Source organism: Pholcus phalangioides, unplaced genomic scaffold, assembly GCF_987345545.1.
Source record: "Pholcus phalangioides strain wild (caught in Gottingen) unplaced genomic scaffold, Ppha-v1.0 ptg000017l_1, whole genome shotgun sequence".
In the NCBI taxonomy this organism is placed as follows: Eukaryota; Metazoa; Arthropoda; class Arachnida; order Araneae; family Pholcidae; genus Pholcus; species Pholcus phalangioides.
In genome coordinates, this window is record NW_028301610.1 from 9,570,106 (window position 1) to 9,588,828 (window position 18,723).

The following is an 18,723-nucleotide window of genomic DNA, read 5'->3' on the forward strand; positions in this document are numbered from 1 at the left end:
TGCTGGTTTACGGTAATACAAAGTCTCATGACAGAAAAGTTATATAGTCTTGTGTGCGTGAGGTTTTCTAACAACACTGCCTGTGTAAAAGGAAAAACACGTAAAAATGTTAACAACATACTAAATTTAAATTATTTTCAAATTAAATATTTTTTTTTTTGTGCTTATTTTGTTGCTACGAACTATCAAATACGTACGAAAATTAGAATTTATGAGAAAGGAAAAATTTATAAAAATTTAGTTTCAAGTATATCTTAAGGGGTTTCGTATACAACACAAAAGGAAGAGACTTAAATGCCGAGTTTAAAAGCTCCGGATCATCAATCAAAAGAAAAACGCCAGTGTTAAATTCACCTGATCCAACGGAAATTAAAAACGACTAAAATAATTGCCCTCTCTCATTAAAATTAATTAAGATGTCAAGAGAATTATCAAACTCGGTTACTTACATGAGCGCTGAAAAATAGCGTTCTAAATATCTTGTTTTTATGGGGGTAAGTTTGTTTTCTAGATACCATATTATTACAGTGAAACCTCCTCTAACGGACAATTTTCTAACCCTCGGTCCCGTGGAGTAGGACTTTTTAGGGCAGTGTTTCTCAACCTTTCTGAACAACCCAAGGACCAGTAAAATGTCTGAAACAATTCGACGGACCACTTGCGTCCCGTATTACGGGACATTTCTGTATTTCTAGTGGTTCTGAACTTCTTTTTATGCATTTGTGTCCCGTTTTTTTTTCAATGATGTTTATTTAAATTTATAACGTTCACCAAAATCGTTAATAAACAGCGTTTTTGTGCAACTTATGATAGTTTTGGGTACAAATATTTATCTCGCATTGTCAAGTTAAAGTATTTTTCCTCAATTTTTCAGCTGGGGATTTTGCAGACTTAAAGAGAATTGCTTAACGTTTTTAAAGAGAATTGCCGACGTCCCGTATTTTACAGTAATCGGTTCATTCGAATGTTTTTCCTTCCCGTCAAAATTTTGTTTTGTAGCCACACAACCTTTTATTTACCCCCTTTTTGCAGTAATTAGCAAATTTGTCAAAAATTGCATTTTTGGGCTGCAAATTAATTATATCCCGTATTTATGATCGCAATTTCCCGCTTTTTCCTTGACAAGGTATAATGAACCTAAGTATGAAGGCACAATTTTTATTTGTGAAAGTCTGCCTGCGGACCACCTACGCCATCGTCGTGGACCACCTCTGGTCCGCGGACCAAAGGTTGAGAAACGCTGCTTTAGGGTATTTCAGTCCCCGTTAGTGGTCACTCTCAGTAACTGACAGTAAAATCAGGCAAACTCTTAATTTTTTTTTTCAAATTCTAATTTATTAATTTTCGGCCATAAACGAAGAATTTATCACACATGTTCAAGATTATGTTTAATCCCAAGCTCGTGTTAGCAAATATGATGAACCGTCAATAATTAGTTAATTAATTGAATATAACTATGGTCAATTGTGAATTCGAATAGTAATATTGGTTCTGTTCATTGATACGTGTGACGAAAGCCAACATTACAAGACTGATAATGTTATATTATGAATGTTTTATCTTATTCACACACAAATTTACTTTAATTTAATGTAATTTCATTTCAAAATATGCGTAGTGCACGTATAATGTACGGGTGAAAATAATTAATTGGTTTAATGAAGAGAAGAAAGGTTATAAATTTTCCCGTATTTATCAGACTTTCCAACGTTATTTGGGAATTATGCATAATCGCCAGTTAAAGTGATATTTAAATCTAGTGAAATTTAATCAAACTTCGTTTACCTAGATGATTGGTGATTATGCATGACCTCCGGTGTATCACTTTTACATACAGTAACCAGAGGCGGATTTAACGGTGGGAGCACCGGGGCGCGTGCCCGGGGCCCCGACTTCTAAAGGGTTCCGTAAGACACAAACTTCACATTATTTTCTAATTTCAGGGGCCCAATATTCTCTCCTGCGCCCGGGGCCTTGACCGACTTTAATCCACCACTGACAGTAACATATACATTTTAACATAAAAATGTATACGTACCAATTGCGATCGAAGCCAGACGTCGTATAAATGTGAAAGTCGTATAAACGATGTTCCACTGGATCTCGTACCTCCCCGTTAGCGAACAAAATGCTTTGGTCACCCGGATGTCCGTTATCGGGAGGTTCTACTGTATATACAGTGATACTCCGGTTAGCGAAGATAATTTTTTCCGAAATTGCATTCGTAAGCCGAAATTTTCGTAATTTTCCAAATAACTTGTAGTAGGCCTAGTATATGTCATATATCTCAATATGTCACTCATGTTTCAAGGGATTGTATAATTATTAAAATATAAAAAAATTAACTTTTTATACAGTCCCCGTGTGCCCCAAAACCCAATTAGAAAGTTGTTCCCTCGTCTCTCCGGATGCCAACAGAAAAAAATCGGCATTTCTATGTGCAATATTGGCTGAGATATTCAGATTCGAAAAACGGAGGAAATTTCGAAGGGGATAAAACGTTAAATGCGGGTAAAACCGTTTTCCACATTTAGGGCTATTTTTCCCCCAACTTTTCTCAGTGAATATTGCACTTGGAAACGTGGAATTTTTTTTTGTTGGCATCGGGAGAGACAGGGAAACAACTTTCTTATCGGGTTTCTGAGCACACGGGGACTGTATAAAAAAGTTAATTCCTTCATTTTCTTCAGCGTACGACCTCTAAAATAAATTTTCAGATTTTGACTGCACGTTGTTTGAAAACTTTTTGCAATTGAAAGTATGTTTGTACATTCAACGGTTACAGAGATATTCGCAGTGTGCAAACAATTTGGGACAACCTGTGTACACACAATAATTGATTGCATCAAATGATTAATTATGCTATAATTATGTCAAGTAATTGAATAGTAGTGAGTTTTTCTATTTCTCTGTCCATGAATTTTCATCTCACCTTACTGATATTATTGCATTGTCGGCCGTGTCAATATTCAACGAAATTGGCCAGTTTGCAAAGTGGCCGGCTCCGTCGTGAATTGTCCAATTTCGGGCTTTGGAAGTAACATATACATTTCACTATGGTTAAAATATTAAGTACTGCTACTCATTTGACTAAAATTTTTAGCCCCCCACGAATACTTACAGAAAAATTTTCTTTTTTATTACAGTCTACAAACACTAAAGGAACATAAAATCGACAAATACTTTTTTTTAACTCTTTTTTTGAAGCTTCGTAGGTTCAAATTGCTAACAAAACAATTATTCGAGAGAGCTGTTCTTTCGAAAGAGTACGTAACACCTAGAGCTGCGTATAGATGGCAGCACTTATAAAATAAATGAGTTAATTCTCATTTTTTTCACTCTCTTTATAAGAAATAAATCTAACAGAGAGCAGTAATTATACTGTAAATTAAACATGCACAATCCGTGGCCCGTGACCTAAACCTAATTTTGTAAAAAGGAAACGGCCAAGGGCGTAGCGAGGGGGACTTGGGGGTCTGGTCCCCTCCAGAAATGTGAGAAAATGACCGAAAAAATGGAAAAAGATGGCCAAATCTATTGTTCTATCACTTTGGTCCCCGAACGAAATTTCTGGCTGCGCCCCTGGAAACGGCACATTAGGCTACAGATCACTTAAGGCACCCGCAGCATATTCACAGATCACTCAAACGTCCCGCGTAGTTCCACAAAAAATATTTTTGCTACCCACGACACAGTTCCAGATCACTCAAGCGGCTCACGGCACATTTACAGATCACTTAAGTCAAGGGCGCTCAACATTTAGGAGGGTGTGCGGGCTACTTCATTGGTTTGAAAATGTATCGTGGGCCACTTGAGTGATCAGTGATTATGTCGCGGTCACTTGAGTGATCTGGAAACGGGCTGCGAGTCACTTAAATGATGCGAAACTGCATTGTAGGTTAATTGTGTGCTTTGCAAATGTGTCGTTGGTCACTCAAGTGATCTGGGAACGTGCTGCGGGTCACTTGAGTGATCTGTAGATGTGCCGTGGGTATCATCGTTGTGCGGAAAAGAAACGATCGGATACACAATTGGCGATTTCTATGCCCCACATTAAATCACCGTGCGGTATTTGAGAGCCAAACCGGAAGATTCTACGCCAAAATAAGAAGAAACGAAATAGGATGCTGTGGTTCAAAATGGGGCAAACTTGCCAATTATTCTTAATGGCATTACAAGTGAACTTGGCAACCCGTGCTGAATTTAGTCGCTAAATTTTACACTGTGGGCACATTGTATTCCACTTTCATCTATAAAAACATAAATTCATTGTTTATTTGGTTGCGCCCCCAATCACATGTAATGCATCGCATCAAAAATTAGTTTCTTTTTGAAAATTATTTCATCAAATCTATTCAGTTTGAATTTCTCTCACAAAATGAAACCTTTGTTCCAATTTTTTTTCAATTATTATTTTGGCAAAATAGGTAATTTGCCAAACGAGGTGGCAGAAAAATAGGGAAACAAATTGCCCATGTGTCAAGTTTTATGAGCAATTTGTGTCTTCGAAAAGGAGTATGGTGATAACCAGGATCCGGATGTTGATGACATATTCATTTTAATATTTTTTTCACTGTTAAAGCATTTTTTTTTTAATTTTAGGGCATTTTTTGGCATTTTCACACGATATTTTTTCTATCCAAATTTTTTGACGATGGAAAAGATTGAGAAAATTACATATGAATACTGATTGTATTGAGCACTTATGAAGAAATGTACTTGAATTTCTTGGAAAATAAAGATAAAAGATGCTTTTTTTGTTTCTTAACCATATGCATATACACAGGACTCCTTGGTAGGTTCATTGTTAGTTGTTTTTTTTACTGGAAAAAACCCTATTCCTCTTTCCCCAATAAGGCAGTCATGGCCCCCACATCTGACCCTCCGGTCAGATTCGCCATTTCTCAAGTGAATTTCTTGTGAAAAAAACCAAAAAAAAAATGATAAGAATTCGTCTCGTGCCCCCAAGTCGGATCCCTGTCCACAACTGTGAGGGCCATAACGCCACTGCTTCTCAACCGATTCATGAATTATAATTCGTTTATTAGAAAAATTGATATTTTTGGTGAAATCTAAACGAGAGGAAGAAAGCTTAAGAAAAAAAATTTACATATGATTTTGATGCCGTCAAAATTTTTTTTTTCGACATTCGAATATAACCGGTTTTTAAAGAGAAATTTGTTTTATTATTTTGATGGCATTTTTTTAAAATCATTCAAGATTTTTAGAGCAACATAGCCTTGGTGATATAACATAGTAAATTATTTTCGTCACTAACAATAATGAATGCAACTGGTTTTACGCTGTTGGAACGAGAGTAGCTCAAATAATGATCACAAATTTAACACACCTTGATAATTAATTTTACCTTGTCGGTGGCTCGCGGCAGGGCCGTCTTAAGAGTATCATGGGTCCCCGGGCCAATTGATTTTTCAGAGGCCCTACCAAACAAATTCTCGAAAATTTCAACCAGATCTCATTTTTGTGAGGCCCCCGGGCCGTGCCTTAAGACGGCACTGGCTCATGGGCCAGCTCTTGGCCACCCCTGCTATAAAGTATGAAGGAGAGATCGCGTAGGGGAAGAAGTTCAGTTAAATAAATAATAATAAAGTCAATATAATCATTTTTTTACTCGTTAATTAATAATAGTGTTATAGTTAATAATCAATTTGTTGGATGGATTGAGGATTGGAAATCCCTTCAGATCACAAAATGGATGCATGTCAACTGTAAGGGTGGTATGGTATTTACCTGATGGGTTTCTACGGCCTTGGCAAAAATGAAATATATAGGCTTAATATAATTATTTTATAACTATAAAAAGTTTTTAAGTTCTCCTTAATAAAAAAAAACATCTTGTTGAATATTGTCATCTTTTCTCCTAACTGATATGTTGAACGATTCTCTCAATATTTTCAAATTTACCAGAGTACCAAGTTTGAGTTTTCAAAAGAAAATTGACAAATATCATTTTATGTTAATCAATATATCAGCATTTTCTATTGCTCACGATCTAGTTCAAATACTAGCTCTCTCGACACGCGCGGAATCTAACCGGAAAGAAAAATTCTTACAGGGGAACTTTCTACTTCTCACAGCCGGTTCGCGCAAAGCGGCGACACGCTATGCAAATTAACGGAGCATTCCCTCATTCCCATTAGACCGATCGCTACCGATTACCGGAAACAAAAAATTTCTCCCGTTAGTCATTTGAAACCTGAAAACAAAAGAAATTGAAATTCACTCGCTTGCACTATGCGCGTACCCTTACGCCAGCCGAAATCGGATGCTTGATGAATGAAAGAAGATTATCTGGTTTGACGAGTCAAGATTTCTTCTCCATGACATTCATGGCAGGATCCGTGTGGCACAAGAGCACGAAGCCATGGATCCGGCATGCCACTGGACAACTGTTCAAGAGGGGAAGCAGCGGAATCAATATCTGGGGAGCATTTTTCTGCTACAATTTTGATTCCTTATATCCATTAGGAACATGTCAATGCCTCCATCTACTTCCACGTCGTTGCTGACCAGTGCACCCGTTTATGGCAATAATGTTTCCTGATGATCATTTCCAGCAAGACAATGCACCCTCCCACAGGCTGAAATTATCTGAGATTGGTTTGAAGAACATGATTCAGAGTTTCAATTGCTTCAATATGGCTCTCTCAGTCAACCGATCTCAATCAACGCAATTGAGCATTTGTGGGACAAGGTTAAAAAGTCTGATAAAAGCTCTGGGAATTAAAAGCTGCAGTTTTGTTAGCATGAGCTAATATTCCTCCTAAATGGTTTTAGCAAATTGTAGAGTCCATGCCTAGAACAATATCTGCTGTCATCAAAGCCAGAGGAAGTCCCACAGGATAGTAGTGGTGAGTAGCAAAGTGTTCCTAATTTTTTGGCCACTGGGTGTATAGTTGCGAGCCTACTGTATTGTCTTTTGTACTGGAAACTGAGCTGTTTAACCCATTTACATCCTCCATGGGAATTAGTCTACTATTGCTTACGACCACCCCCCATTGTCCCATCTGAAACGGGCAATGTATCGTGTGGTCGTGAAAACGAAAAGAAAACATACACAATAAGCATTATATGGAAACATTTGAGACTTACCTACCATTCATTATAATGGAATGGTCGCTATAACAAACGTTGAATGCAGGTATATCCATCTCGTATTCCAGGGCCGCAACTAGAAACTTGTTCAGCCGATGAAAGCATTTTGACACCACTGTATAATGGTGAAGTGGTTAGAGAATAAATTAGATGCCCTTTCTGGCCAGATATACCCTGGGTCACTGGATCCTCCCGCAACCCACTGGCTGCAGCCCTGCTCGTATCTCCACTCATCGATAAGGAAAATAAGGAAATATGGTTTTTACATACTGTAAAACTGTATTCTTCCGCAGTCTGTGAGGGATAACCTCACCACAAATGTATCAAGAATAGGCTGACCATGAAAAATATGCGGGAAGTTACCAGTTGTATATATGATAGGCGTATGATTTTGTCACCAAATATGCCAAAAGAACACATTACTAAAAAAAATTATTGCTCAAATTACCAAAAAATTGCTAAGGGCGGGTTATGAAGCATTACTGAAAGTCACAATTACTCCCACAAAAAAAATCATTCAAAATGACAAACATGTGAGATGAATATTCATATTTATAGCCATAATTTTAATTTATAAATTTGAGCAAATAATTTTAATCTTTGATTTCAGTAAAGAATAAAAATTGGATGTTTCGGAAAAAACGTGTCATGTGGTCACTCTAGTCGAGTCTTAAAATTTTCGATTTTCTATGATGCTATTTCATCATTACGGTAATAGTCACAGTGGTGATCCTGTGGGATGGGGGGGCGGCAGCTCAAGCTTACCTTCTTACAATATTTTTGTTTAGAAAGCTTCAAATTTATCTCATGCACTTGTGAAGTAATAGTCAGTTGACCACCATTGAATCAAGGTTTTTTTTTTTTTCCATAATTATTGAAGTACAGTGAAACCTTGATGTAACGATAATCTGTGGACCAAGAAAAATATTGTTGTAGAGAGATTTATTGTCATATTGAGTATTATTACTCAAATTAGTTTACTTTATCCAAAACTCTGTTGGATAACTGATGAAATGAAGAAATACTAGAGACATCAATTTAATTGGCACAAATTTAAGGCAGCTCTCTTCCTATTTTAAATTATGCAACAAAGAAATGACGTATCTAGTGTGGTAACATTTAAATTCTCAAGAGATTTCAGAGAAATAATTGACAGCTTGAGCAGCATTATACAGGGAGAAAACTTAGTCTAACCCCTAAAATAGTCTGTAAACTGTTGCCTATAGAAACATACTTTCAATTAGAAAAAAAAAATGTTGAAATAACGTGCCTATTTTAGATGTGTCATTTACTATGGGCCGAAAAACATATATATATATATATATATCAATCAAGATACAAAATTTAATTTTTCATACGGTTCCACATCATATAACTTCTAATTAGAAAGAGGACAGCATGAAAAATTAAATTTTGTGTTTTACATCTGTACATATACCTCCCCAAGTAAAATGAATGACACATTATTTAAATACTTCCCTAATGGAAAATATGTTTCTATAGCTAACGGTTCACAAGTCATCTGAGCTGAAACAGACTTAAGTTTTCACACTCTGTATATAATAACTTCATTTTCTAAACAGTAAACATGAATTTTGATGCATCAGTTTTGGTTAAATCATATGTAATTATATCTAAATCATTCCAATTTCCTATTAAAAAAACATTTTAATACTAAATTGCAATATTTATATATACTTTCTTATACATTATCTACCAATAAGTATTTGGACACCTATGCAAATGACGATATCTGCGGTCCTGAGATACGTCACGCCCTCCGCCGGTATATATCGTGTAGGAAACAACATCGGCATTAGTCGCATGCAAGATGCGGCACAGTTCGGAGCTCTCTGATTTCGAGAAAGGTATAATTATCGGGTATCACAAAAATGACCGATCCTTAAGGGACATATCTAGCGAGCTGAAGTACCCAAAATCGACAGTGGCCTATGTGATTAAGAAGTGGAAGGTGAGCTGTGATTGTCGGAATTTGCCCCGAGTCGGCAGACCAACGAAACTGGGAGATAGAGACCGACGGTTGCTGTCCAGAGAAATTCGGAAGAACCGCACCCAACCGATGGCCCTCATCCGCGAGGAGTTTCAACAGGCATCCGGGAGTATTGTTTCAATGAATACCATTCATAAGGAAGCACATCTGATTGGTTTTCATGGTCGTGCTGCTGCCCATAAGCCTTTGATCACAAAGTCCAACCGCGTTGCTCGGTTAATGTGGTGCAAAGCACATCGAAATTGGACTTTAGATCAGTGGAAACAGGTTCTTTGGAGCGACGAATCAAGGTTCACCCTCTACCGTTTGGATGGCAGGGTCTGGCATCTGCCTGGAGAACGTCTCCTGCCAGAATGCATTGTGCCAACAGTCAAGTTCGGCGGAGGTGGAATTATGGTCTGGGGGTGTTTCTCCTGGTATGGACTGGGACCCTTGGTCCCCATTCATGGTAAGCTCAACACCGATGCCTACTGCACTATTTTGGATGACAATGTGCTTCCTACGTTGTGGCAGTTTTACGGGGTGGACCCCTGTTACTTCCAGGACGACAATGCCAGCTGTCATACTGCGAGGTTAACCAAGGCTTGGTATGGTGCCAATGGGGTTCATCGAATGGACTGGCCTGCCCAGAGCCCAGACCTGAACCCTATCGAGAACCTCTGGGACGAGTTGGATCGCCGAATTAAGGGGTGCCCTACCCGTCCAAAATTGGTGAAGGAACTGACATGTCTTCTCCAAGCCGAGTGGAAGAAAATACCACTAGCCGTCACACAAGGACTTGTGGAAAGTATGCCCCGGAGGGTTCACGCTGTAATTGCCTCTCGTGGAGGCTCTAGCAACTATTGATTTTGAATAAAGTTTTTCTTTTCTATCACAGGTGTCCAAATACTTATTGGTAGATAGTGTACATACATTCTTATTAAATATAAGCATCTAAAATCCAAAGATATTTAAAACAGCATGGAAGCAGAATTTGTTTCTTCAGCAGAATGATTCATCAATCATCCTCACACACAACAGAACTATTCTTACTAGAATTATTCTCTATTCTAGAACTATTCTTTCTCAACAGAGTTACCCATCGACATTATGTTGCACAAAATGTTATTAATAATGTATTTATTTACACAAGTGCCTTACATCAGCATTATGTACATACAATAACAGTTGACTAAATAAAAAGCATTAAGTATCCAGAAATTTTATTTGAGAATATTTTACACATAGTATAAAGACTTTCCATAAGCAACAAAATATAAGATACATCAAACAAAAACTAACAGCACAGAAATATACTTATGACTATGTATGAATTAATGCATTCAGAAACAAAATTTAAATACAGTATTTACTCGCATATAGGATGATCTTGCATGTAAGATGAGGTATGATTTTAGAGATCAAAATAAAATATAAACTAGATCTATTAATTCAACTCCTTATTTTTGTTCACAGATGATAGCATAAGATTTTTAGGTCGAAATGACGTAAATGCGGGGTGATGCAACATATTGTACAGGGGATTTCTGAAGAAGTTTGGCGGAAGTGCTCAAAATGATGTAACAAAATACTGTGAGTGCTTGTGCACCCACTGCACTCCTGGATTTGACACCATTGTTGGTATCCCTGTGTCTGGGCAAAGGCCCTGAATCAAACAGGGAGCCCCAAAAGCATTGAAAACAAAGCACTAAAACTCACAAATTCTGAAATTGTCCGAATTTGTCTTGAAATTTATTCTGAATTTTCTATCATTTTCAATCAGTCCTAGAGTTATTCCATAAATTAATTCCCATTTTTAATTTTTTCTTTTTTTAGTGAGTTTTTTTTTTTTTTGAGATATTTGCTAGCGCATATAGGATGACTTAAGTTTTTGAGGCAGTGAAAACTGAAGAAAAAACTTTTCCTATACGCGAGTAAATACGGTATATCTTCATCAACAAAAGAAACTAAAGTCAGGTGTGTGTGTGCGCTAACTACACTTTCCTTCAAAATGACCATCAATGATAAAAATTATATATATAACTCTTTTCACACATACGGAAATTATCACTGTTTCTCTCTCTAAGTTCTTGATTAAAATTTAACACAGTGTAAAAAATATTAACTGCATCCACAACTATTTTGTGATTCTGAATTTCTGGGTTGTACTGTATTTTGGAACTTTCAAAATTTCTCACCTGTTTAATTTTAAAAAATGAAAGAGAACCAAAAAGAATGGCCTTGCGTTATCCAATTCCATAATTCAAAGAGTATGATTGTTTCAAACAAATGAGACTGTTTTTCTTTGACACTCTATCAAAATTATAAATATGAATCAATTTACAAAAAAAAAAAAAATGGGATATGACCCCATTTGTGCAAATGGAGAAATTATAGCTATTTTCATAGTAAAAACTGAGTAATTTGAATGCTTAATTGTTAGTTACATAGAGAACTACTAAATCTCCAACTCAATAGAAGTTATGAAAACATGTAAGAGAGAGGGATGGTCAAGTATAATTATTTCTAATAGAAATTGGCAGTGGAACTAACTTTATTCATGAAAAAATATCCAAGGTGGTACTTGTATGAAGCTGCAAAGTAGTTTTGACTTAATTTTTCTAACATTAATATTTATGATATAATGATCTTGGATGTTTATTCACGATATTATTCTCTTTCAAACCAAGTTATCAAAATATATGTTTAAGCATTTAACACAAAAATAAATTCAAAGACTGTAAATTGTCGCCTTGAAGTAGCTTTTAAAAAAAAATTTTTAAATAAACATATAAAAAAAAGAAGAAAATCTGCATACACAGATCAAAGAAAGTTTGAAATCGAAGGCAAAACCAAATTTATACACTCTAAAATCCTTACAATACGCTGCATCTAACTTTACTGCAGTATTTCTTTGACTGATGGTTGCAAAAACATGCATGTGAGAGAAAGAAATAATTAGGTTTGATGGCCCTTTAACAGAAATCGACAGCAGAATTAAATGAAATGCAATAGATAACAGTTTTAAAATAAACTTAGCTACACAAAAAAATCTAAAAAAAAGAATATGATATGAAATGTATGCTGGAAGTTATCACATGAAACAAATAATACCACAACAATAGCCTGCTATTGCATAGGTTCTGTGAAAGTGGAATGCATTAAATATAAATAGAAAACTTTAATATGCAAACAGTGAAGAATTAGCTGATACCATAAAACATCAAATTAGTGTATAAGCCAAACTGCTTTGATTAAACAAAAACACTATATTTCTCATGAATATTTTTTTATACTAAATTGAAGTTTTCTCATTTTTTGAATCTACATTATTTCAAAAACAGTTCCAAATTAAGGGTAAATATGATAACAAGCATGAGCATTCTCAAACAAAAAATAAATTAATTTGCATTTCAATGTTGATTTGAGTTTATGAAATTAGTTTTTTCTTTGAAGTGTGTTATCAATTCATGATCAATTTAGTCAACAGAAAATATATCGCAAATATTTTAAAAACAGCATTATTACAGTACAGATGAGTTATTTGAATAATTTTGATGCTCGCTCATGCATAAAACAAAAATACTCTAAGGATAGACAAACAAACTGGTAGTGATGAATTTATATGACATCTGTATACAATACACACTTTCAACATGTTTTTGGCGAATAGGACTATATTTCCAACATTAAAATACTCTTGCAACAATTGCATATGAATATATATATATACACATTTTAAAAATTACACATTTTACATAAGAAATTGCTTGCAGCTTAAGTAACACAATTTTTTTAATAAATTTGTCCGTTTCAAACAATGCTATACAGTTTACTTTGCATAATTACAAAAATAAATATATTGTTCACCTATGGGGGGGGGGGGGGTTTATGTCATAAGAACTTATAGAAACTATAACAATATGCAATATGGCAAACTAGGCACATGACTAAAAAAATACTAATCAGTCTTCAAGGTCATTCATTAGAAAATGGAAGATGAAAGTTGCTTTCTTCCTTTCAGCAGCCTGTTGGTTGGATGGACGATATGAACTACTAGAGATGATAGGACCACTTGGCTCACGCAGCAAAATACTGCCGAAAATAGTAGCTGAAATAAATTTTGCACATCAAAAACTGAAACTAAACATGTTTTCAGAATCATTTTATAATTATTTCAGCCAGTGCTGTCATAGGATAGTGCACACAGAATTCATTCGCCAGTATTTACCAACCTTAATCAAACCAGTTAATCAAATGAAAAAATTAAACTAAGACGTACAGTTTAAAGTTAACCCTGGATGACTTTAGCTAAATGCCCTTGTGAAGATTCAAACCCACAAACCTATGAAAACAGTTGTATCACACAACCACTTAGATACCAGAAAATCATCCTGCTGCAGAATCAAATTCTTCCCAATATTTCTAAATCAAGGTTAGAATAACTTGCAGTTATTTAAAAAACTGTTGGTGTATTCTGAAGTATATATTTTAAATAATTATTTAATTTCAGTTATTTTATACATAAAACTTCAAACAATAAATTATGCAGGTAAATCATATAGATTACATTCATGTGATAACAACTCACCCAACATTTTTGCATCCAATTTGTTAGATGATGAATGATTGAGCAGCTCTCTGATGAATGCTATTATATACCTAAAGACGTTTCTGTGCACTTTAGGGATTTCAGAGACAACCTGAAAAAAATAGTTTTCAATTTTACCCTTCTAGTATTGAACTAAACACAATAAAAAAAAAATTATTTACAATGTGCATATACTATTCAACTTACATTTTTACACACAGCAAAATTGTTTGAACAGTCTAAACACTTGTGGTAAAATTCATATGGAATAACTGGTTCAGCAAGCGCCTCAATAAAAAGCAAGAAAGCTTCTGCTGCAGAATGTATGCTACAAGCTACAAACAAGTTAAATGGAAAACCACTATGAATATAATAAAAGATACTCTATCAAATCCAGAGCCACTAAGTAAATCAGGCCATAGGTTAACAGCACATATGTATGTTAATTTTTTTACAATCATGCACTCCATCACATAAATGTTTAACAAGCAATAATTTAAGGGTGCGGTAGAACAAAGATCTATGACACATTTGCATAAATGTTGACTTTTCAGTTGTGTAGGGATCAAATGTGCTATTTATCTTTTGCTATAATACTTACTTTAATAGTATTAGGTGAGGCTCCAAAAGAAGTAGGCTTTTAAGTTTGAATAACACAACCACTGTGAAAAGCAGAACAGAGATCTCTGTTGAATGCTACAATATTCAGAGTTACAAATTGTGTGTTGCTTCTATCATAAAACTTCTCTCCCCCCCCCCCCCCCATCCTGCAGTGATTTTTTCAAATTTACTTTACTGTTGTCTAGTTTGAAAGTTTCTTTCACTACGGATTTGAATTTTTTTTTTTCAGCTGCAGCTTAAAAAAAACACATTCACTTATATTGGATTTGCTTTATCATCCAACTATAGTTCTATGTACTTGCCTAATTAAAGTATCTTAACCATTTAAGCAGTCTTTAAAATTTTTCTGATCCATTGGAAAAAAAAGAGTGTTAAAATCCCGAGATATTTCGGGGTGACCGAAATAAACCAGATCAGGTTTGATGAGATATCTCAAGATTGTTGCTGTAAGGGTTAATTGAAGAAGGAAACCAACAATAAAGGCATATATAGCAGAAAAGCCAGAAAAAAAAATTCTCTGTCAGACATTCCGAGAATGCGCTTCACTGTTATTGGGGCAGGGGGAGAAGGTCGCCAACCTTTGTCACGGGTGTCAAGGAAAGCTGGCGATACTGAAGTGTACCAGTTTGGTCATTGAAATAGTTGTTTGCTTGACTATTTTGGGGGAGCAACCAGAAAAAAACTTTTGAGAACGTGTTTCAACACACTATGGAAGTCATTTTCAGAGAAAAGATATAATTATCATATCAGTCATGGATTCCACTTGGGTTGTTTGCCAACTCCTTCCCAGTTCCTCAGTGGAAAAATTATATCCCCATATAAGTCAAGTGCTATGGTCAGAAACTGAGAACAGTGTTTTATTTTGCACTTAAAAGTTCAATATGCTTTTCAAGAACTCAGATGTTAGCCAATCATGTTTAGCATTTTTTGTCTTGATTACAAAAATTAACACAAAGAGCACAGAAATAACACATAATAGAAATAAATAATTATTATATGCCCGTCTTGGTCATGAAATTAAATTTTTCGCTCTCAATTTCTTCTCCAATGCTTCATAAAAACTCTTTAAATTTTGTAGATTTTCAGATGAATAGTAAGTTTGATTAATGAACAGCTTTAAACAGGGGATCTAGAAGTACAGTTGACATATTCTGTGCTGTCTAGAGCCTCAACTACCTATCAGAAATATATGAATCTTGAAGAATGTCTTAATGAAGAGACCAGGGGAAATTCTCAAACCCAGTTTAAAGCTCTAAAATTTTTGTGTAGCTTTTAGTGCAGAATCCATGTTTGTGAAAGAGATTTTCCAGCAAAACATGTTCTTATGAAATCAACATTATAATCCTTAGTGAAAAAATGAAAATGGTTCTACTTCGAGATTTTAGATACCTGCCATCAAGCTTAGAGTCTGCTCAGATGTTTGCAAAAAGTTGACATGTGCACTACAATGTGAACAGAAAATACCCACTAGTGATGAATGTTGGAACTGATTTTGTTTTCCTCCAGTTTCTTTCCACTCCTTTCATTAAGATCTTCAGTTTCATAATTTTGTGATGGGTAGTTACGGATGTATTCATCTCAGAACACACCAATTCCAGAAATACTCTATACAAACTTTACTCTGAATGAAACACAAAAAAATTTCCTACTTGCACCTTATTTGGCAAACTAAGGACTGTATTAGCTAAGGGTAATGGTCATTTGTTCCGATATTTAAGAAGGGTAGTAGAGAAGCGGTGTCAAATTATCGTCCGGTGAGTTTGACGAGCTCCCTCTCGAAAATTTTGGAAATTATCATCAAAAGGCAGTTTGTGAAGTGGATAGACGAGAATAATGTATTGTTGGATAATGAGCATGGGTTCAGGAAGGGGAAGTCATGTGTAACTAACCTCCTTTGCTTCTATGATTACGTGACTAAGGCTTTGGGTAAGAGCAAAAATGTCGACGTTGTTTACCTTGATTTCCAGAAGGCATTCGATCAGGTTCAACATGGCAAACTCTTGAAGCGTTTACACGAGATTGGAATTGGGGGCAACTTGCTGAGTTGGATAGAATCGTGGTTGAGAGATATGTCGCAACGAGTTATGGTGAACGGGGAATTCTCTGGTTGTGATTGGACAGACATCACAAGTGGAGTTTCTCAGGGAAGTGTCCTTGGCCACATACTTTTTTCACTTTTTATCAATAAACTCGATCAGGGTATCGATGGGATTACTAGTAAATTAGCAGATGATGTGAAGCTAATGGGGGTAATCGGGAATGAAAGCGATAGGGAGTTGCTTCCAGACCAACTTAAACAGGATTGCAGCATGGGCAAATGAATGGAGCATGACGTTTAGTGTTGATAAGTGCATGGTCGCTCATTTTGGTTCGAATAACCCACGGTTCTCTTACGAGTTGAATGGGGTCACCGATTTGGGAATTCTCATTGACGAGCTACTTAGGTTTTCTGAACATTGTTCAGCGGTGGTCAAAAAAGCGAATAGAATGCTTGGTCTCATTTTCAAAAAGGTCTCTTCGCGTTCTCCTATAATCATTCTTCCGCTTTTTCGAGGCTTAGTTCCTCCTGGACTAGAGACCATACCTACAGAGGGACATAGACTTGGTTGAAGGGGTGCAGAGAAGAGCTATGCATGTCCTTATTGCCACACAGGGCTTGAGTTATGAAGAGAGACTTCATCTTTTGAATATGTTTACATTGGATGAACGCAGGTGTCGAGGAGATATGATCGAAGTGTTCAAAATTTTCAATGGGATGGATGGGATGGACCATGAACTTTTAGTACACCGCCAATCGACTGCTTTTACAAGGGGACACCAGTATCGATTGGTGAGGGACAATGCAAGGTTATGGTGTCACAGGGAATTTTTCTCTAATAGGGTTGTTAATAAATGGAATAGCTTACCCCCGGAGGTAGTAAATTGTAACACAATTGACATGTTTAAAAAGAAATACGATAAACATGTTGGGGTAAATCGAGAAGCTATCCATTCTTAGAATAAGACAACCATAAGTATTCTTTATGGGCATTGTATAATATTTTATCATGTGTATATATTGTTTATAATTTGTGTTAATTGCATTTTTAATTTTGTTGCTGTATTTTTGAAATATAGGACATCCATGTTTTTATGGGCATCTTTTTATCAGCCACCTCGTTGGACATTTTGCCTGTTGTGGCATTGTATTTGTATTTATATCAGTTTGGTGGTAATCACTCTATAAGCGATATATTCAATAGTTTGAAAAGGATACTATCAAATTCACAGTAGCCTTGGTCCAGTTTGTCTCTAATCCTCTGTACTTCAATTCTCAGACCTGGTTGTTGGAAAAGGTCTTTCTGTAAAATTGCAAAAAACAATCTAATATACAAGATGAAATGTGAATAAAAAATATCATAAAATATTACAATGTATTTGATCCCACATACAGAAATTCCCCCAGTCAGTAAAAAAATTCACAGTTTTGACACACTGCTACGCAGTTTTAAATAACAGCTATAAATATAAAGTTTGCTTCAGCTGCTTTATTATAAGGCGAGGGGGAAAAAATCACAATTTTCCCTCTCTAATCTCTCTCCTGGAGTGTGCAAATCCTTGAAAAATATATCTTAAGCGCTCCTCATAAACAGAATATTTAGTAACAACTGTACAATAAGCAATGCATGAATTGTGCAATAAGCAGCCATGTTCTACTCTTGTGGGGGAAAAAATGAAGGTTTCACTTTTGGCCACTCTCGACAGTTTATTCATCTCCCTTCTACACTCCCATATTGGCCTCAAGTATACTCTAGCGTTGCAATCACAAGGAAAATAGTTTGGAAAAATTTGCTATTTAAAATTACAAAAGAAAGTGAAATGTTCAAAAAAAAAATAAGTATAAGCCCACCTGAGTAAGTCCAAATCTGTATAAATGATTAACAAGCATCCATATTTCTTTTGGAACTTCAAAGTTTGGCAGCTTATCATTAAATGCACTCAGAGAAGAATTTTCCTAAAATTTTTGAATAGCATTAGCCTGAATATTTTTTAAATCAGAATATAAAACAATGAGAAGCATGAATGAAACAAAGCAATAAATTAAAAGCATAGCGCAAGCCTAACATATAATGAACACTTTATTATCAAACAGCAAATTAAACTTTTAATTTATTATGGTCAAATGTTTAAGCATTCAAGGAAATACATATTGATACTAAAAATTTTAAAATATGCAATATGGATCAAGTGAATTAAACCCTGGCAAAAAACTTACAAATGATATTAACAATCATGCAAAAACTTACCAACTCAATCAATTTCTCAAGTGAAACTTCTGAGAGAGGCACAGGTATTCGCACCAGGGCTTCAAGAGATGAGCCAAAACAACTGGGATCATAGCTACCATTCACTGTGATTTATCATA

General features: G+C 35.5%; 1 protein-coding gene across 1 annotated transcript in view; it reads right to left on the bottom strand.

Moving 5' to 3' along the window:
* Positions 1-12,631: 12,631 nt before the first annotated feature.
* Ocrl (Oculocerebrorenal syndrome of Lowe) overlaps positions 12,632-18,723 on the bottom strand; it is a 41,229-nt gene continuing 35,137 nt past the window's right edge. The window contains exons 20-25 of the mRNA XM_089247414.1: positions 18,605-18,713; positions 18,208-18,312; positions 17,575-17,659; positions 13,905-14,032; positions 13,698-13,809; positions 12,632-13,217 (exon numbers count right to left, since the gene is read on the bottom strand). Coding sequence (XP_089103540.1) covers positions 13,072-13,217; positions 13,698-13,809; positions 13,905-14,032; positions 17,575-17,659; positions 18,208-18,312; positions 18,605-18,713 — 685 coding nt within the window. The 3' untranslated portion in view covers positions 12,632-13,071. The remainder of the gene's footprint in view (positions 13,218-13,697; positions 13,810-13,904; positions 14,033-17,574; positions 17,660-18,207; positions 18,313-18,604; positions 18,714-18,723) is intronic.